The 21,492-nt window shown below is 48.8% G+C and overlaps 1 protein-coding gene across 4 annotated transcripts in view; it reads right to left on the bottom strand.

Annotated features, from left to right (window-relative positions):
- The window catches only part of Arid1b (AT rich interactive domain 1B (SWI-like)), a 353,360-nt gene extending 333,114 nt beyond the window's left edge, over positions 1-20,246 (bottom strand). Inside the window, exon 1 of one of the 4 annotated variants that reach the window (XM_006523223.4) lies at positions 20,148-20,246. Coding sequence is in view for 2 of the 4 variants with exons in the window: in XM_006523221.4 (XP_006523284.1) it covers positions 18,051-19,604 (1,554 nt within the window). In the remaining 2 variants the exon portion in view is untranslated. Of the gene's footprint in view, positions 1-1,522; positions 17,619-18,050; positions 19,734-20,147 lie in introns of those variants that run through there. The other 3 variants (XM_006523221.4, NM_001085355.1, XM_006523222.4) reach the window with 3 other exon arrangements.
- Between the last annotated feature and the right edge of the window lie 1,246 nt (positions 20,247-21,492).

The following is a 21,492-nucleotide window of genomic DNA, read 5'->3' as shown; positions in this document are numbered from 1 at the left end:
CCTTGCGGTACGCAGGAAGAGAGCAGAAGCAAGCTAGCCTCGCACGCACGGATTTCCAGAGGCCAGGAAGTGAAATCAACAGGAGTCCCTTCCAGAGCTGGTTTCCAAACGGCAGAGAGGAAAAGTAGAGGCCAGTGAGGAGGAGGAGGCGCACTGCGCAAGCGCAGAGCTCCAGCTCAGCATGGGAAGACCAGCTGGTCAGGCTGGGCAGTTGGACGAGAAAAGGAAGTTCTTGCTGGACACGGCAGTGTCTGCCTTTACACCCAGCACTCGGGAGGCAAAGGCAGGAAGGTCTCTGTGGGCTTGAAGCCAGCCTGGTCTATGTTGCAGGTTCAAAGACAGCTTGGACTACGAAAAAGAGAGAGAAGGAAGGAGGGAACGAGGGAGACAAAAAATGTCTGGTGGTGGTAGCACACACCTTTAATCCCAGTGCACATAGGCAGAGGCAGGTGGAACTCTAAATGAGTTCTTCAAGGCCAGCCTGGTCTAGTTCCAGGATATCCAGGGTTACATAGTGAGACCCTGTTGAAAGACAGAGACAGAGAGATGGAGAGAGACGGAGACACAGAGAGACCGAAGGAGAGAGGGAGGGGGTGAGCCCAGTGCAAGCATCCATTCCTGCCATCCTTCCCACGGACCACTGCAGAGGCTTCTAATAGAATTCTCTTGCAATAACACTATCTTTACTCAACTCTTAAAATGTGAGATAAATACATGTATAATGCTGAAATTATCAAAAACAGCTTCAAGCCAGGCAGGGTGCACATGCCTGTAACTCCAGCACTTGGGAGGCAGAGGCAGGGGGATCACAAAAAGTTCAAAGCCAGCATGATTTATACACAGAGTTCTGCCAAAGCTACTCACAGAGATCCTATCTCAAAAAAGAAAAAAGGAAAAAAAAATGGGAGGGGCTTCAGAAGTCATTCAACATCCTAACCTGATTATCCATGAAAGGAACTGACCTCTGCACTCAGAATCAGAACACGGCACTAAATGTCTAAAGTTCCATATATACTGCAAGATGTAATTAAACACTCCATAGTACTGCATCCAGGACTTTCTACAATGACCAGAGAATTCTAGATCTGCGCTACATTTGGGCTACACACATGTCCACTGCAACTAGAGAAGTGAGCCTTTGGTCTAAATAGCCTCACAGAGCTAGTGACTCTATCAGAGTTCTAGAATGTACTTCCATGCTGATTTTTTAAGAGAAAAGGATTCTTCAGTCACATTACCTGTGTATTAATCCTTCCATCTTCCACATCTGTCACACACACACACACACACACACACACACACACACACACACGCTTCTTTCTTTCAGGGAGGGGATCTAATACAGGATCTCTCTAGTCCCGGTTGTCCTAGAGCTCACCATGTAGAACAGGCTAGCCTCAAACACACAAACACACAGAGATCCTCTTGCCTCTGCCTCCCAGCTGCTGAGACCTCTGAGTTTTCTTTTTGCACAGGAATGGTCATAGTCTCAAGAGGAAAGAAAGAACACTGCCGTTCAAACCTGCTTCCCAGCTGGCAGGCCAAGGTGACGTACAGGAGCGGCTCAGAAGCAGGGCCGCTTTCCAAGCATTATCTCTGGGCCCTCTCCCCCTGGCCGGAAAACTCTTGGATGAGGGTTTGTCTTTGGAGAGATCTTCCTTCAGGTTTTCCAGTGTCTTCAACAACAGTAAATGCTGTCATGCAAGCGGACACAAAGTCCGTCTATGCTGACAACTCCCAAGAGCTAAACTCAGTGGTTGGAACTCCACCCACTCTGGAGGGGAGGGGAGAGAAGCATTCAGCATTTGTCCTGGATTCCACACCTGCCAACCACTTTTTCAGCTGGGCGTGTACTCACTCTGAAACAGGGTATGGTACAGGACAGGCCCCAACAATATCAAAACACGAAAGTAGAATCCCTCTGCACAGGGCCTGACACCTACTCACTAGTCAACCAATTACCTTACATTATTAATTATTAATTAATTACTTTTGAGTGCAATGGCAAAATAACTGGTCTCTCTTGGGTGCTGCAGGTAGTGTGAGGGAGCCTGTGTGGTGAGTACAGGCCACTTAAAGGGACTTCATTACAAATACACAGGAGAAATACATTCCCGTTCTAGTGACTTGTCACCCATAAATCACCCATGCAGACAGAAGCCCTACGTGACATTTGGAAACACAAGATTTCACAGAAGGTAATGAGAAAATATACAGTGTCATCTTTTACTCCTGCCAGCCAGGCTTCCGCCCCAAATCACTGCCCTGAGCAATGATCCTGCTTCAGGGAGATATCCAGAGACTCAGGGTAGACTGCAAGGGGACACCCCTTCCCCTCCTCCACTGTCAGCAATAAAGAGCACATGAGCATGCTGGTAGCTCAATAGAGTACAGAAAAATTTCAGAAATGTTTGTAAATAACCTTTGTACAAACATGCCCCCTGACTTGTATTTGCTGAAACCTATAAGGTGGGAACAGCAAAACCTGCCTCCTAGGTGCACTGCCACAATTAAATAGGAACTCAGAAACACATGCAGAGCCATGCATCCCTGCAGTTTCCGGGGATATAGACACAGGGCCCCCACCCTGCCACGACAGCTCACAGTCACTAAGAAGAAACAGGTCACATGGGCAGAGAGAGCTGAGAGTCAGTCCAAGTCTCTGCTTCTTCCAGCCATCTCGAAGCCTCCTTCCCTAGTCACTGTGTATCCACTGTGGCTACCTCTCCATTCACCAGGACACCAATGGACACAGTAACTCCTCCACTCTCAGGGACTCCACCATCTCGAAGCCTCCTTCCCTAGTCACTGTGTATCCACTGTGGCTACCTCTCCATTCACCAGGACACCAATGGACACAGTAACTCCTCCACTCTCAGGGACTCCACCATCTCGAAGCCTCCTTCCCTAGTCACTGTGTATCCACTGTGGCTACCTCTCCATTCACCAGGACACCAATGGACACAGTAACTCCTCCACTCTCAGGGACTCCACGGAGCACTGCACCTGCCTCTCTCCTTCCAGAAGCTTCCACTCCCAAGCTCCTTTGACCCTAGATTTGATGCTTCCCAGGTCTTCCCTGTCTTTCGGGCACTGGCCTCGGAATTCTGGTTTTTTTTTTTTTTTTTCTGTTTGTTTACTTGCTTAGTTTTGTTTTGTTTTAGTTTGGGGGCAGGGTCTCCTATGTAGCCTTAGCCATCTTAGAACTCCCTGTGTAGACCAGGCTGGCCTTGAACTCAGAGAGAGGCATCTGCTTCTGCCTCCCAGGTGCTGGGATTAAAACACCACCCCAGGTGACTAGGATCTCCATGCCCTGGGGTAGCTCTCATCCCCTGCTCATTCCTACTTTCTTCTCACAAACTTGAGCTTCTGCACTGTGCTGTCCAGACTATATCTTGAGCCCAGCATTCCAAAGCCACCGTCTAGAATGAGCCATACCCAATGATACAAGAGCAAGAATATGTCCGAGAGCTGGGGATCCCACATTCCTACCTTCTGCCCCTGGGGTCAGACAGGAAAGTGTCTACGCCCTCCTCCCCCCCCCCTCCTCCTCCTCCCAGGTCCAGGAGGCAGCTGACATCAGGCTGATAAGGATGGAAATGCCCTGTCGGACAGCAGCCCAGGTCACAGGGTCCATGCCGAGACTGTGCAGGGCCATAGGAGTCAGAGGCACAGTCCTTTAAAGACCGAGTTTTAGGCTGTATGTGTATATGTATGAGTAACCGCATGAGGACACCAGCTTGTTTTAAAATGCCACTTTCTCCTCATGTTCTATGTGAATTATCTACTCTTTAGTAGGAGAACCAATCTTCTAGTTATCAATATCTCATTCCCTGAAACTGCCTGACATTTTGTAATGTTCCCTCTTGCAGGTATTAAAACTTATACTAAACAAGAATTTCACAGAAGAGTTACTTTCTACACCTGTCTCTGGGTCTTTGCCCACAGGTTAAACAGGTCTTGTTTTGAATTCCCCTACATACTGCCATACCATAAAGGATACCACTTCCATATTGCTATCTTCACAAGTATTACTATAAATATCCAGTAAGCACATTCTTATGAATATAATCTTAGGCAGAATAAAGCAGAGTGAAACAATATAGTTCTAGATTAAGAGCAGCATCATGAGAGAGTGAACAGGACTTGAGGAACCCCATGGGAAACTTCATCTTTCACACTCCTCAAATACATCTGCACTGTTCATACAACCGGAACTCCCGCCTTGGTATAAGAGAGCTGTAAGACAAAACGCTCTTTATTAAGAGCTTAGATTTGCCTTCACTAAGAAATTTTAAGGGAGAACTATTCAGAGCATAAAGGGAAACCATCTTCAGTCCTGTACCTTGCTCACAGGACACTACAGGGTCCCCACGTCTGTCCCAGCACCCTGAGGCCCAGGCAGCATCCAGCAAAGCAAGGGAGTGTTCTACTGTCAACTGAGAGCTTTCAAACAACCATAAACTGTGCTGTGAGAGGCTGTGCGGCCACAGCAAAGGCAGGCATGATTACCTCACAAAGAGCCTCTCCAGGAAGTGGGAGGCTTCTCTCATGCTGTCTCTCACTAGTCATCATCCTGATTCTTTCCTCTCTCTCAAACTGTGTGCACATGTGTGGGGATGTTGTGGGACATGAGGATAACCTTGCATGTCATCTTCAGTAAAACCCTCCACCTTCTTTATTATAACGGGGTTCCTCGGTGGCATGGTGCTCTTCCACTAAGCCAGACTGGCTGCCTGGTGAATCCCAGGGAGCTCCCTGTCTCTGCCTCCCTCACGCGAGGACAAAAGTTCACCATGGCAGCCATTAACTTCTACACAGGTTCCGGGGATCAAACCTACTTCCTTCTGTTTGTAGGGCAAGCCTTTTTCCAACTGAGTGATTTTTCTAAACTGTGCGAATTTTGCTGTCTGGCTGACATTTACACCCTCGTGGCAGCTCACTGTACCCATAATGGATGCAACGATATACTGCACTCTGCTGACTCCTTTAACACGCACTTCGCCTTCCAGCTGCCCACAGTCCACTTTTATCACAATTCTGCAAAGCCCCTTCCGTACCGCCGATCTGCCAATCTCCTCCTTCCTACTGTCTTGGATTCACAGCTACTGGCCTTGTACGTAAGAGAAGAGACCTGAGACACTGTCCAGTGCATCATCCATCTTCGTATGCAAAACAACTCACCCTGCACGCCTACATCCTAGAAGCACATCCACATGCAGAGCCCATGGCCACATGGACTACCAGAGGGACGCGCTCTACGCTTCGCCAGGCCATCAGCCGTCCTCACAGCTCTGCTGCAGTCACTCAGACAGCACTGGGGTTTATGATGACACTATTCTGTATGACTCTCCTGTCTTTCCATAAACCTGCCTTTTTTAATCTGAGAAGCCAAGAAAATAAAAGTAGATTTTTTTTCTTAAAAGTTTGACCAATCACTCCTGACTATGACATAACTTACCATTCTCAGCAGGACACTTTTTTAAACCCATGGAAGGCTCAGCTGTTGACTCACTGTGACCTGTGACATTTCTCTCTGCGCCTGGCCGGCTGCTCTCCCTCAGGTGTGTGTACATCTTCCCCTGGGAGGACCGACCACTCTGCATGCAGCCACTCTGACCTTAATTACATAGCCACCTTGCTACTTCACCCAGCACAGGGAGCAATCCCTCCTTCCTCCTGCATGCCAACTGCCAGCACCCCACCTCTGTTCACCTCATTCTGGAGGTGTGCCCCTGCTCCCAATCCACAGCGACACACAGAGGCTGGGCACACGTGAGCCCAGCGACCTGGAGACCAGGGCCCCACTGCTCTGAAAGCAGATGTCGTCACAACCACTTTTCTCAGTTTGTAAAAATGATCCCCCCACTCCCTCCCCAGTAGAAAGAAGCAAGTTCTCCTCAGGTCAGAAGGGCAGCTTTTCCTCTCCTTGGTCTACCAGGCCCACAGAGGAGTGAGCCCTTCTGAACCCACTGGGACAGCCAGGCTCTGACCCATGCCATAAAGCAGAGTGTTCATAGGAAGGGCTCTGCCTGAGAGCCACACAAGGCCACTTACAAGCGCCACACCGCCCAGACCCCCGCCTTCCGCCAAGAACTCATTCGAGTGCCACTTCAGATCTATTAATCGCACAATGAGAACTGTGCCTTCTGAATGCTCTACCATGCCAAGCCCATCAAGTACCTCAGCTGCCACCCGTGCAGAGCCGTGACTCCACAGACACTGACTAAGAAGACAGAGAGACACGCTTTCAAACTACTCTTACCTAATAAAAACCCACGGCTCATTAATTGCATTCATCAATATAAAACTCTCCAGTGAGGAAAACCATACGAGCTCACTTCAGACGTGTACAGCACACCTCCCCGAGGTCCAAAACCGTGTATCTTTGAAAGGCTTGCCTGTATGAAATACACATAACCCATATGGTCCACTGTATGAAAGGCATTTTGTTTTAACAACAACAAAAAACAAAACAAAGACAAAAGACAAAAGAAAAGCATTTTGTTTTCAAATATCTATAGGGAAGGAAAAAAAACAAAAAACAAAAATTCAGCAATTATTTCAAAGCCCAGACACAGGCACTTGCCTGTGTGATCCCAGCACTCAGGAAACAGTGGAAAGCCAGTGGATTCTAGACTAGCCAGTCTGTACTGCATGGTGAGATTGTTGTCTCAAATAAATGAATAATAAATAAACAAACAAATGAGAGAGGGCAGGGGAAAGGAAGGGGGGAGAAAAAAGGCAAAAAAAAAAAAAAACCCCACAAAACAACAACAACAACAAAACCTTAATTTGGAAAGGCTATTCAGCATGGATTAGAGATGCCCACAACGGAAAGGGTCCTTTCCACAGGGACACTGAGTGTCTGCATAACACTTCTGCCAGTGCCCACACCGCAGGACCTGGAGAGTCTTCCGTACCAGCGCACCAGCACACGCCTGAGTTATCTGTCCATGCTCCATGTGAGTCCAATCTCCTTGCATTACCTCTGCCCAGGTCAGGGATGAATAGCTGTCAAATTCCCACTGGAATAAAGAAAGCCGCTTTCTTCCTGAGGCGGCAGTTTCAATTCACAGAACACATGGCTAATCTACATATGTGAAGGTCGCGGCACTTCAGTGTGAGGTTAAGAACGGAGGCTCACGTAAGGGGCTGTCTTAAACGTCTTGGCAGGATGCCCAACAAGTAAAATTGTTGAGAAGCGACAGTCAGCCTCTGAAGCAGCCAGGGGAAAATATTTTGGTCACGTGGTGCAGCGCACACTACCTAGAGTGTTTCACATGAACCTTTGACAGTCCTAAAAATGATCACATGTTGGAAACAAATGAAGCTTAGGGCATTGCTGAGTCAGTCACCTGACGTTGGAGTGCACTCTTCATCCAACACCCTTCTATACAGACTTGCTAGACACACAGACAGTCAACGCGCTGACTTCTAGCCGCTCGAATATCTTAACAGCTGAGGACAAACTCTTTGCATCAGTTTTTCAATGAACCATAAAAACCCTCACAAGAGCATGTAGGCTAAAAAGCCATCCTCCTACAAGCTGTCCAAGCACACACATGCTAATAATATTCCTCCTCTGATGCCTCCTTTCTTCTCTTCCTTCAGGAGCTCTATGGCCATATGGGAAATCGCAGGGACTTCACAAGACACACAACTCCTACAGGATCAAAGTCAATACTGCTGTCTGGAGGTGCTCACGGGCCAGGAGCTCCTCACAGAGGAGGGACAGCCTGGCCTCACACTGTGCCCACCAGGTGAAAGGACAGACTGATGGAAGCCCAAGGGCTGTGGACAACTCCCCTCCTGCACTAGGCAAACCCCCACCCCACCCCTTCTGTCTTCTGGATCAGCCAACAGAATCAGAATCTGAGGTCTGGTTCTGCGAGGTTAGGGACCATTTCCAAAGCCAGCAAACTCGTAGGCAGTACAACTACGATTTTAACCTGCCTAATTCATGGCGAAAATTCATTAGAAGCAAAAGATCCAATTTGGAAGTTGTCTACCAAGATTCTTTCTCAACACAACATTTAGAGCTCAGAGTCACTCAATCAACCCTCAACAAACCCAACAAACTATGCAAATTAATGAATTGCCAAGAGTTACTTCCTCAGTAATCAAAGAGCAGCCCTCTATGATAAACAACACACAATTTAACAACCTACAAATATTCTCTGCATATCTATTTGCCTTGCCATCCTACCCCAGTAGCAGCCTTGAAAACTATGGCCCACATTTTACAACTGTTCAATAACTCAGTTTTCCTTTACTTGGCAAAGGAAGAAATATCAGAAAAAAATCTGAGGTGATTTAGATTAGAAATAAGCTTCAAATATTAACCTATTTGTTCTGAAGGAAAAAAACTGATAGACTGTTAAATTAACGACAAGAGAAAGAAACCAAATTCAGTTACGGTCTTTGTTGATGAGAAAACACTGTATTTTGTCACTCTATTAAAAGGTCCCTTTCGTTGACCATGGTACCTAATCAAGTCCACACAAAAAACCCCATAGAAGCCTGGCGTGGTGATGCACACCTTTAATCCCAGCACTCGGGAGACAGAGGCAGGTAGATTTCTGAGTTCGAGGCCAGCCTGGTCTACAGAGTGAGTTCCAGGACAGCCAGGGCTACACAGAGAAACCCTGTCTTTCCCATTCCTTGAACCAGGAAGCACAGACTGAAATGACTTGCCTGGAGTCACACAGACAATAAACATCCCATCCCCAGTGTCCTGCTCTTAACTGGCTCTTGCCCTTGTCTTCAAAGTCTCAGCTGACAGCCAGGAGCGTTCTTGCCCCCTGCCTGCTCTCTCTCTCTCTCTCTCTCACTCACTCACACACTCTCTCACTCACACACACACACACACACACATCTCTCTCTCTGTCACTCACACATACACACACACATATCTCTCTCTCTCTCTCTCTCTCTCTCACACACACACACACACACAAGCATAGAGCAGATCCCTCCCTCAAGCTGAGTGGCTGGCCTCTCACCTTCCCCCAGGGTATCAAGTCCAGAGCAGCTTTCCTTCCTGTTACCCTGAAACCCTGGTTCAGGCTGTCAGTGAGGTGAGGGTAAATGACCAAGTGACCAGATCGAAGGGCACTGCTGAACTTCACTGTTTGTTCCTGAGGGGCCTTACTTTGTAACTTGGGTTGTCCTGGAACTCAATTAGGTAGCTGAGACACATTGAACACATTAGCAGTTGGCATCGTAGGTGCGGGGGTATGCCCAGCTAGCAAGCCATTTCTTAGGAGAATGCATCATACAAATGACAATCAAGACCTGAGAATCCCTTTCTCGTCATCACCATCATATCCAAGATTAGCTCTCAGGTTCCTAAAAGGGTGAGCCCTGACTGAACTGAGACCTGAGAGGGAGCAGCAGGAATCAGGACAGGGTCACTGTAGACACACTACCAACCACCTTTTAAAGGTCTCCTCGGGCAGGACACTCTGCTCCCCAGTACTGTTTGGGGGTACCATACAATGTACTGGGGTGCACTGGGCATCCCCATATTCTATCTCTGGCTCTTGGCTTTGCCCCACCTGGAGCTCCCCCAGTTAGCTTCCACGGCCGTGGTCTTTTGCACAAGAACAGAGAAGCAGTCCAGCCATTCATTCACTTTCATTTCTCCTCTGCAAAGCCCTAGGAGTTTCTAATCCTTCCCCAGGGAAAATCATGGAGCCCGAGCTTTACTGACTCTGTGTGTAAGGCACCAAACAGCACTTAGCACTCATTGGAAAGAAAACTGAGCTTTGGCTGTTCTAGCTTTCTAACTCTCAGCATCAAAACAAAAGGACGGGGGCTGGAGAAATGGCTCAGCGATCAAGAGTGCAAACGCAATGCACTTAATCAAGAGGAACCTGGGTTCAGAGTTGGCACAGACAGGCAACTCACAGTATAAACAGACAGTGTAAGAAAGAGCTGTGTCCCAAGCAAAGGACTGGCAGTACCATGACATGCACTCACGAGGACCTCCCACATCACCAGACATCCCCATCGGGACACCCATGCACTCAGTGTGCTTTGAGTATCTGCACAGCTCTCTGCTTCCACTCAAGCCTGAGAGCTGAAGAGGCAAGGCCATGGTGGACAGCTACTTGGGGCCGACAAAGCAACAATGAAGTGTGGAGCTGGACAGGGATAAATACCACCTAACTGATGGGGCAGCCTCGTCCTCGACCGTACCCTGAAGCAAGGCAGAGAACGCTCACTCGGGAAAGCAGGGAGGCAGAGTTAAGGGCATACACCCTGGGGTCTGTCAGAAAGGCTACACTGAACTGAAGGCCTTCAGCAACCAGCCTGCCAGCAACATTCCCAAAAACGGAAAAGCAAATTCCTTTCAGGATAGAGAAAACAAGTACCCACGCCTGACAACTAGGACCCCTAGCCACGGCCCTGCTGGACCCCTAGCCATGGCCCTGCTGGACCCCTGACCATGGCCCTGCTGGACCCCTAGCCATGGCCCTGCTGGACCCCTAGCCATGGCCCTGCTGGACCCCTAGCCATGGCCCTGCTAGACTCCCAGTCACAGCCTGCTAGACTCCATCAGGAGAGAGTGTCTCATTATGGTCACCCTTCCTTTAACCCTAAACCATCCCAGAACTAAAGAGAACACGTGTGCCAGTCCCTGAATCCGCTTCCTCAGAAAACTACCTACTTGGCAAGACTTTCTACCTCCACTTCCAAGGTTACCCATAGCTCACTAAGGCAAAGTGAATTTATTATTTAAAATTACATATAAACAGCAAAAAGAAAATCTATGGATTCTTAATTCAGTTGGTAATGCTTCAAAACTTAGATATCAACTCCTAGATCAATGTTGGGATTCCCAATCATTTCTGAAGAGTAAATGAACTTCTGAGACACCCACAACAGAAAGCCAGAAACCCACATTGAGAATATGGAACTGTCTCCGCTAATCACTGCACCTGGCTTTCTGAGGTTTATTTCAGGACCTGGAGCAGTGGCTGCCGTACTGCTCAGCCAGCGTGCATTATCTAAACAGTTCCCAGAAATACCCAGCCAGCTAAGGCGCTTCCCCAATAGACTTGTTCCCTGTTTCCAAAAGTCTGCGTGAGGCAGAAAGCTGAGAAAAAGAAGAGACCATTCTGTATAATGATTCGATTTTCCAGTTTGGGTTTTTATCCTCTGTAACGGAGCAACATTTTGCACTGGCGCAAAGCCAGTGACTGACTAGAAGGACCGGGAGATGGCATCATCTGCCACAGCACAGCAACCTGCAATTCCTTGCATTGTCACAATCCACTCCTCCCAGGTCCCATCCCCGGCCCCCCCAAATCAGGCCACTACTCTGCAAAACCATACAGTTGCCATTCACACCGCTAAAATGAGCCAGTTCTAAGCCCAAGGCCCCAAACACTCATGGTCCAGGTATCAGGGCAGGCCCTGGCAGCATCAGCATCACCCAAAAGGGAGCAATAGGGGCCCTACACAACTGCCTGTGTCTACGCAGCACTGGCTAAAATGTGGGTGTTCTATAAATAACTTGCTGCTAGGAGGGTGTCTGGGGCAGCCACATACCTCATAGCACACATAAATGCTAATGTTCGCATCTATGTTGCTGCTTCCCAACACAGTGGAAGGATCTGATATTGTCTATCCATAACTCAAGAGCTAACTACATTACAAGATCAGCAGTGTTAAAATATATAAACATGTGTGTGCCACACCTCTCTGTCACACACACACATATACACAAACCTACTTGTCCATAGGAAAGGATCTAACCACATGGCCAAAATATATCATATACAAAAAGAGAAGTAAATAAATCTTTAAAAAGAGCGAGAGGTTGAGAGAGAGAGAGTAATCATGACAGCTTATTTCCACATCCAATCATACAACACCCCAGGTTTCTCCCTTATGATACCATGGCCAATGATGACATGATCACACATCTCCAGAAAAAACCAAATCCACAATCTCAACGTTACAAAAGAAGTCAACCGATTAATAAGATTAAAAAGAAAAACATCACAGGTGCCCGAGTGGAACCTGAGGAAGGCTTTTTACTAATAAACTATGACATGGCATTTTTGAAAAAAGCCTAATTATAACATGCAGTGAGAGGCAGCAAGGTCAAAGTTTGACACAAAGCAGAGAAAAAGCAACTCCTCTTTGCTATTTACAAAGGAGAAGAGCCTGAAGAGAAGCCAGCATGAATGAGATACCCCCTAGTGCTACCCAACCATGCCTACAAACCGTTAAGCAGCAAGTTCTATACTGTCGATGCCTCACCAGTGTAAGAAGATGCACATCTAAACACTTGTCATTTTCTAGCAATCTATTCCAAAAAAGAAAAGGTGTGGTCCTGTTATCCAGGATTTTCTAGATTTCATCAAACTCGACTCCCTTCCAGAATAGCTTAATAAGAGAGAACTTTTGCCTGGCTCTCACGTTCGTATTTCCTCAAGGCCAGAATGCTGAGAGAGCACCCTAAAGGTCAGCACAGGCTGCCCCTTGTCCACTGACAGGTCACTCCAGAGTCTGCTGCCTTTAACAATGGACACCATTGTCTGCCGTGGATGCTCAGCCTGGCCTGGAAGTAAACATCACTGTAAGAAACAATTTCGTTTCCCCATTAGTTATCTGTCATGCTAGCAGTAGCCTCCTAACATACTTGGCACTCACCCATACGGAGCTGACTTTGGAAACAACGTGCTGGGTCCTACTTACAGTTAAGTCAACTTCAAGAAAGAGTTGGCTTAAAATTGTTCCGAATGAGTAGAGTTCTTGCCCAGCACACACAAAGCCCTGGGTTCAATCCCAGGGACACACAAAATCTACTATACTAGCAGCCGATACTGGCAACCCTGGCACACAGGGGGATGAGTCAGAAGTTCAAGGTCATCGTCTGCTACATAGCAAGTTCCAGGCCAGCCTGGGAACATCCAACTGCCTCTAAATTTAAGATAATAAGAATAATAATAACAAACCTTCAAAAGTAAAGTACATTTGGTGAAACCTTACTGAAGCCGTGCGTAATTACACTCCAGTAAATTCACTTGGTGTAAACGGTGAGCCATGACAGTAAATGTATATCAATAACATATTTGTTCAAATGGAAGCACAGGTAATCTGAACAGATTCCTAAGGACACTCAGGTAGTAACTAATGATACCTGAATCTGTTTCTACTCATTGAGCTTCTAAGAGAAAAAAGAAAAAAAAAAAAAAGCCACTGAAGTACATCAAGGTTTCCGACGCGTGTTAATTATTCAGTCACCTAATTAAACCAAAAAGGGTCAGTTAGTCTTATGCAAATAGCCTCCAAACCGGGCCTAACTGTACTGCGAAATATTCTGCATCTGTGATCCATAAACACCTTGGTGTGTGCAGCTCTGCACAGTGCTCCTCCCCCACACCACAGGGAACAAGGGCTGAGCCTTGGGATTCCTCAGCCTCAAGCACGCATCCACAGCTCCAAGCATGCATACAGCAATTGTGCACACACAGCATTCACACATACAAAGTAATGAGCGCACACACAGCAAGCTTGTACATACAACAAACCTGCATGCACAGCGAGCTTGCATCCACAGCTCCAAGGGTGCATCCACAGCAAGCACGTAGCATGCTTTTCCCGGGCCACAGAGAACCACAGAAGCCTCTTGGAAAAGAGCACTCCTCTGAAAAGGCACACACAGGCCACAATGCCCCAGTTCCAAAACTTCCTATGGCCCCTTAAGTAAAAATAGTTCTGCTATAGTGCCATAAAAATTTCAAAACATCTATTTTGTAAATGTAAATATTACACAAAAAATTAATGGGATTCTTATTAATATTCATTTTCAGCTTTCCATAAATCTGTTGTTTTAAGTAACACACAGCAGTTCTATCAAACATAAATATCACATTTACAAAATCAAAGTGGCATGAGTCACAAAATAAGGCTCAGAACACAGGGCTCCAGGACCTGGGCAGCAACAAGCAACAGCTGGACACAGCAATAGCAAAAAAAAAAAAAAAAAACCAGCAATAGGCCAATAGGCCAATAGGCCACCTCCCTAAACCTGCCGAGACCCAAGTGCATCTGCGCTGCTCCCAGAACAAGCTGGGAAATTTCATAGACCCAGTAAAATTTTAAGTCACCGCTGCTGGGAAAATACAGGGTTAAATAATAGAAAGGATCCTGTTCTAGGTTTGCCGATGGTGACAGTAACATTGGTGTGCAGCCTAGGGAATCGATGCCGCTGCCCTATCAGAAGTCACCTTTGCACATACACCAGCCCAAGTTATAAAGGAATATATGCTCCCTTAATAAGAGAAACAGAACTGAAAACACCACCCCCGTTACACTGATTTCTTTATAAGGTGACTGTGTGCTGTGCGGTAAGATTACTAAACCTTCCCGCAGCTAGTCCTGTATTTTTCAAATTAGTTCTCAGAGCAGAATTACTGGTATTCTCGGAGCACACTGAAGACGTTGCTCTCTCGGCTTCAGTGAGGAAGCAGGATATTGGTTAGAGTGCATTGGTTAATGTGTCCAAGCGTGCTCTGGGTTATACCCATATCCAGGACACATTTCTCACACGATGCGATGCGGACAAAAATACAGTGACCAAAAGCCTGGCCAAAAATGCATCCTTAACTACAGACAGACAAAACCAAAAGGAAAACAGGAGAAAGGTTATTTCCAGTTAGAATAAAGGGAAGAGCATATGCCAGGAATAAATCTGACTTAATATTAATGTGAGTTTAATTTTCTACTCGCTGTCTTAAAACTATTATAAAAATAGTCAAAATTAAGTAATAGAAAAAAATCAAGGTACCTAACATAACTGATTTTGAGTTACAAATATTTTCATCCCATACAACAGAACACACAAACACACACACATCCTACATTTTTTATATGGGGGGGGGGTGTTTTTATTTCTTAAATAATAGGCCTTTTTGTATGAGCCATGGCTACTAAATTCACCCAACCAGATAACAGTCATCTATACCTAGGCAAATATACAAATGTAGGCCATCGTGGCATCTTGATAAGATCTGAAGTACCAAGCAACCTAAGGTTTGTGGAAGAGGGGATGGACTGACCTTATAAGACACTATATCTTAGCTTCATTTTAAGAAATAAGGAAGAATCCTGGGGCTTCCTGCCTTGTAACCCTAAACTAGCTTACACTTTACTATATCTATAAACTAAAAATAAAATAACATACACAGAATTCAAGACAAATGTATACTTACTAAAAGTTTACATATGTGAGCAGTCCTTAGGACTCCTTTTGAGACTGGCTCTATCTAAATACTTACATTTAAAAAAAAAATCATAAACTGGCTTATTTCAATCTTTAAAAGACCTCTTTCAACAACAGGCAGGTTTTATTCCCAGTAACAAAAAAATAAAAAATAATAAAAAAAAATTGCCATCCAACACAAACCATTTGCCTAAAATCAAAAATGAAACTAAATGTATTAAAAGCCAAAAACAGATTTATTTTTCCATTATTTAATATGACTTTGTAATTTATGACCTATAGCCTGGCATAACTTAATAATGTGGACAAGTGGCTACCTAACACAGCTATCATAACAAATACTAAATAATACTGTCCTTCCAAAAGCAAAACAAAAGGAAAAAAAATAAAAGTATGAAAAGAAACAATCTACATGTTACCGGTAAGGTAACTAAGAAATCTGTGAATTGAGGTCATATGTCTGCCCTTTTTTTCTCTGAGATAAAAAAAGCTATTCCCAAGGGCCACCGAGGCTATAATGGATACACTCTCATTCCAAGAAAACAAAAAATACTTACAATGATTGGTACCATTAAGAAATAACCCTCTAAAGTAACAAGAACCTACAACTGCTTCTAGCTTCCTCCCTTTATAGCTTACAAAGATGAGAAGTTTTAATTATTACATGGACTTCTCTTTCTGTGGGTCGAAGACAAAAATTGAAACCCCAAGTTTTCCATCTAGAACAGGGAAATGTTTTTTATCAAAGTAGAACTCCGTGAGCCATGTAGACTTGGAAGCAGCAGATATCAGGTGCCAAGTCAACCAGGTCTCTCCTCAAGTCCACAGTTAATTAATTGTAAAGCACACCTCCTTAAAACAAATGAGCTAAATTAAAAACAAATGAACAAACAAACAAACCACTGCTACTCCCTTCTAATAGATCAGAAAACATCACAGCATTAAGATGTGAATAGAAGAAAAATTATTTGGAAGACACAGTACCCAGTAGAACTTGCCTTAAATATTCTTGCTCTAATTCAAAAGCAGTTTGAATAAAGCTCACATTACTTAGCCTAACAAAATAGGAGGAAAAAAAAAAAAAAAACAGTATGGGGGGGGGGCATTTCTATATGCTACAAATCAAAAAAAGACATGTGCTTTAGCATTTCAAAGAAATATTCATTGCCTCTTTTGGTCAATTGTTCTCTACAAAAATTCGTTTTGTTTCACAGGTTTTGGAACACACCAGTTGTAAGTAACACTCCTCGTCCACATGACCATCTTAAAATGGTCGCAATTATGAGAACACAAATCACTAAAAATGCATAGCTTTATTCTGGCTCTAAGCTAATTAAGAATCACCAATTATATAGCTTTCTTCTGATTTTTAGATAATTAAATATCAGTAAGAAATGTTATAGCATTTCAGAATACTGAAATCTTAATGCATTAAACTGTAAACTGGTAGGATTAAAATATATTCAATTAGATCTGTAAAAAGCAGACTTTTATAAAAAAGCTTGACGAAGCCCAAACTGGTCCAATCTTTGCATTAATTATTTCCCAATGCTCCTATTTTCAGTCCACAATTAAAGCCCACAATAAATGTAATGTTCATATTGTAAGATTTGTCATCGAAGACCCAAGTTTTATAAATGCCTAATACTGGACAACAGCATGTTTCTCTGTATTCAATCCTTTATTACTAACTATGATTCATAACAATTTAAGCTCTAAATAGTATTCAATCTTCCATGTGCTTGGAATAGAGTTCAGTTATTATTTGTGTCAGGAATTTTTGTGACTGTACTGCTCCGCACTTCTATTTACATCAGCAGTGCTAAATGCCCAATGGTGAGAGGGGAGCCAATCAGATGGCAGATTAGATGTCAACTCAGAGGCAGCTGTCTGGAGACTATTACAGCCAGTTTACCTCCACAATTCAAATTCCAAACCTTGCAAAGGAGAGATCAAGTCAGTCTTTAGGCTCAGCCTACTAGCAAGAAACAGCCAGAGCGCAAGACACTTCCTAACAACGCTGTTGGACTTGGGAGACAGCAAAATCAAGAAAATCCACTCAAATACGATCCACAACGACCCATTTTCTCTGGCCTACTACCTTACTAGGTTTGCTGAATAAAAAAGGAAAACCTAACCCATGATCAAAATAAGTTCCATCGATCCGGAATCTATTCCTTCAACATCGCCTCCCGGTTGAAGGTGACTCCTTCCAAGGAGCCCTTAGCCCCATAATGGATCTCTCCCCAGCTATTCTTAGGAACGAATCGATGTTATTTTACAATATTTCGCCTCCGCCCGTTGTAAATCTGGGTCTTATTCTTGCTGGTAAACATCCAAACTCCACCAGCCACGGCTGTCACAAAGCTAACCTCGGTTTTTGGGTTTTTTTTTTTTTTTTTTTTTGGTTTTTTTTTTCCCCCTGCCTCCTCCTCGCAAGGGGAATGGGAAACCGACCGAGGCCCGAAGAGAGAAAGTTCCTCTCTCCCCGCGCCCACTCAGGGCACACCGTGGGCGCCGGCGGAGTCAAGCCGGGCCCCGGAGCCCGCTGCCCCGAGAGCCCTCCCCGGGCGGGCGCGGCCTGGGGCACCGAGGTCCCGTCCCGGGCCTGGCACGGGAGCGCAGCGCGCAGCAAGGGCGCGGGACACCCCGGCTCCCCAGCCCCGCCAGCTCCGGCCCCGGCCCGGCGGCGCCGCGCCCCCGCCACCCCCGCCAACCGCCGGGAAAAGTACCCGGCGAAGAAAGAAAGTCGGGCTCGCGGCGCGAGGCCCGGGCGGAAGCAGGCCCGGCCGGGCGCGGGGGTTACCTGGGATCTGCCCATGGTCGGTCCGGGGGTGCCGGGGCTCATCGCCGGGTGACTCCTTTGTTGCGCGGCCGCCCAGGCCGGGCTGGCAGCGGCGTACTGGGCGCCTAGGTCCTTGCCCAAGCCCATGCCCGCGGCCGCCTGCTGGCCACCCGCCGCCGCCCCCGCCGCCGCCTGGGACTGGGGCTGCGACGGCGGCGGCGGCGCGCTGGAGCTGCTGTAGTCGGGGTAGCTACCGCCGTAGCTCCTCATCATGGGGCTGGGTGAGGTGAGCAGCTGGTTGAGGGTCGGTGTAGCCCCCGACGGGTGCTGGTTCTGGCCGGCGAAGCGCTGGAAGCCCCCCGCCGCCGCCGCCGCGCCGGCGGCCGCCTTGCTGAGGCTCGCGGCCCCGCCGCCCCCGGGGCCCATCATCATGCCGCCGCCCTGCTGCCGCGGGGAGCTCAGCACCCCGTACCCCGAGGACGAGCTCCCATAGCCGCCGCCACCGCCTCCTCCTGCTGCTGCTGCTGCTGCCGCCGCCGCCGCGGCCGCCGCCGCCACAGCTCCGGCTCCTGCTGCCGCTGCCGCTGCTCCTCCTGCTCCTCCTGCTCCTCCTCCTCCTCCACCTCCTCCGCTGCCTCCTCCTCCTCCGCCGCCGCCGCCGCCGCCGCCCGCGCCGGGCCGGCTGTAGCCCGGATAATGGTTGTACTGGCTGTTGGGGTACCCTTCGTGGGAGTTCTGCAGGGGGTCCATGCTGCTGGGGGCCCCGGCGGCGGCAGAGGCGGAGTGCATCATCCCCATCCCGGGGCTTTGTTGTCCGCCATGTTGATCAAAGCAAGGCCCAGCGCGGCCGCCGGGGCCGCCGCTAGCAGGGGCAGCGCTGCCATAGTAATTATTAAACTCCGAGACGGCCGCTGGGCCGCCGCCGCCCCCGGGCACGGCGACCGGCGCGGGCTGCTGCTGCGCGCCCAGGCCCGGGTGCTCATAGCGGCTGCCCGCCGGCTCCCCCATCTTGGGCGGCGCGTCGTCCTCGTCGCCCGGTTTGCTCAGCAGAGGCTGGCCCTGCGGGTCAGCCTGATTGCCCGCGACACTGTCCTTGGCGCCTCCATGTTGCGGCTGCTCCATGTCCGGGCCGGGCTGAGGCGCGCCGCCGCCCGCACCGCCCAGGCTGTTGTTGGCAGTGGGATGCTGCTGCTGCGGCGGTGGCGGCGGCTGCTGCTGCTGTGGCTGCGGCGGCTGCGGCTGCTGGAACTGGTTTAGCTGCTGCTGTAGTGCGTGGTGGTGGTGGAGGTGGTGGAGGTGGTGGGCATGGTGGTGGTGGTGGTGGTGGGCATGGTGGTGGTGGTGCTGCTGATGGGGCGGTGCAGCGGGGGCCTCGCCAACGGCTTTCAGTTTGTGGTTGGGGAGCAGCCCGGTCTCCATGGTCGAGCCGGGGCCCGCCGAGGAGGAAGAGGCCGCGACGGCGGCGGAGGAGGACAGCGCGGCGGCGCTTCCACCCTCCTTGAGAGCCGCCTCGGAGCGGCCGCTCTGCGCGCTGTTGGAGCTGGCGGCCGCCGCGGCGCTCGCGCTATGGGCCATGTTCAGGTCGTGACGGGGGTGCAGGGGGTGGTGGTGCACATTATTCAGGCCGCCGTCGCCGCCCCCCAGGATGGGGCCCGGAGCCGCCACCGCGCCGCGCGCGCCCGTCTCCAGGTCCCGGGCCCCGGGCGCCGGCCGCGGCCCCGAGGGCGCCCGCCGCTCGCCGCTGCCCGCCCGCGCCCGCGCCGCCGCTGCTGCCCGCGCGGCCATGATCGCCGCGGCGTGGCGCGGCCGGGCGGGGTGGGGGGAGACAATGTCCCCACTCGCAGCCGGCCGCCCCTCCTGCGCGCATCCACGCGGCCCGCGGGGAAGCGCGGTGCCCTCCCCACCCCACCCCCCGCAGCCCCGGGCCGCCCGCCGGGGGCGCGCCTTTGCGCTCGGGGGCTCGCGCCCGCTACGGCCTGAACGGGCGGAAAGTTTTTTAGTTCCGCTTGCAATGAAACTTTTCTCTCTCCCTCCCTCACTCTCGCTCGCTCTCTCTCTCTCTCTTTTTCCCCCCTCTCTAACCCGGATATGGGGGGGGGGGGGAAATGCACGACTTGCCTGAGCCTAATCGGGCCCAGCGCGGCGTGAGGGAGCCGAGCGAGCCGGAGCAACTATTATCCGCTTCTCTCCGAGGGCTGCTGCGCACTCGCAAAACGCGGACTGGACTCGGCCCCGGGCGCCGCCGCTGAGCGCACGTTCGCCCGCCAGCTCGCCCCGCTCACCCGGCTGGTCTCGCCCGGCCTGGCGCGGAGGGCCCGGCCCGGGGGAGCGAGGGGAGGGGGGGGGGAACCGGCTGCCGGCGCTCGGGGCCCGAAGCTGCTCGGTCCCCTCGTGCCTCCGGTCTCCCTGCCAACCCGCGCGCGGCCCTGTGTTTGTTTTCACGTCTAAAGGGAGCGGTACGAAGGTGGAAAACGAGTCTGAAGAGCAGACAAAAGAGGGAGAAGGGGCTGGGAAGCAAAGTTGTCTGTTGGGCCTCAGAGGTGGCGAGGAGCCGGTGGAGAAGAGAAACACTCAGGCAGGCCGGGCAAAAGCACTCGGTCTCTCTCAGGAGTTATGTAATTTTTCACAACCTTGGCCTCTGCGCCTGAATTTCAGGCCATCGGCTTAATTCCCACAACTTCATCCAACTGAGAAATTATGAAAGACTTAAGTGAAGGTTAAGCAGCAAAGACTGCTGTGCCGTGTACACAGCAGGCACTCAATAATTGCTTATGATTCACCACTCCGATCTAAGGTGGTGTTTATATAACTCTTTTTAAAGGCACCGGAAGTAGGTATGAAAACTCCTAGCGTTCCCCATGGAGTATTTTTCTTATAATGCGTTTGGGTGTCCTCGAGTGTGTAGTGTTAGCTCCACACAGCATTCAGGGGACGTTTAACCATTGGTGCAAAACCAGTGCCGGCTAAGGTTTATCTTGGGTCTTCATAAATCTAAGGACGACTTTCATCATATTTCAGAGGTTAATGTGTGCAATTAACCCTCTTGATATGAGTTCACTTCTAAGTAATGGGAAACAAAACCAAATAGATGTATTTAATAAACATAAAATCAATAATAATGCAAACAGTCTAATCCCAAAGCAGAAATATGCAGTACTTGCCCAGTTTTTAAAAGGTGCCTATTGTTTTAGCAGAATAATGTTTTACACATTATTATCATGGAGTAACTAATCTCTGACTGCCTCTGGTATCCAGACTTCTTTACCTAAGCAACAGCTCAGTTATGCTAGAGTGGACTGATTTGTGTGAGAGAACGCATTTGAAACCAAAGCTTCCCAGAGGTCAGGCTGAAGGAATATGCTAGATTCCGGTGCACTGTACTTTTCCAAAATCATTCTTTAGCCGCTTGAAAAAACTATTTTAGCTTATGTCAATTGCCTTGGTTGTGTGCTAGGCCAAGTGT

This window comes from Mus musculus, chromosome 17 (genome assembly GCF_000001635.26).
Source record: "Mus musculus strain C57BL/6J chromosome 17, GRCm38.p6 C57BL/6J".
Classification (NCBI taxonomy): domain Eukaryota; kingdom Metazoa; phylum Chordata; class Mammalia; order Rodentia; family Muridae; genus Mus; species Mus musculus.
The sequence above is the reverse complement of the archived record's forward strand: the minus strand, read 5'-3'. Positions and strand labels throughout refer to the sequence as shown.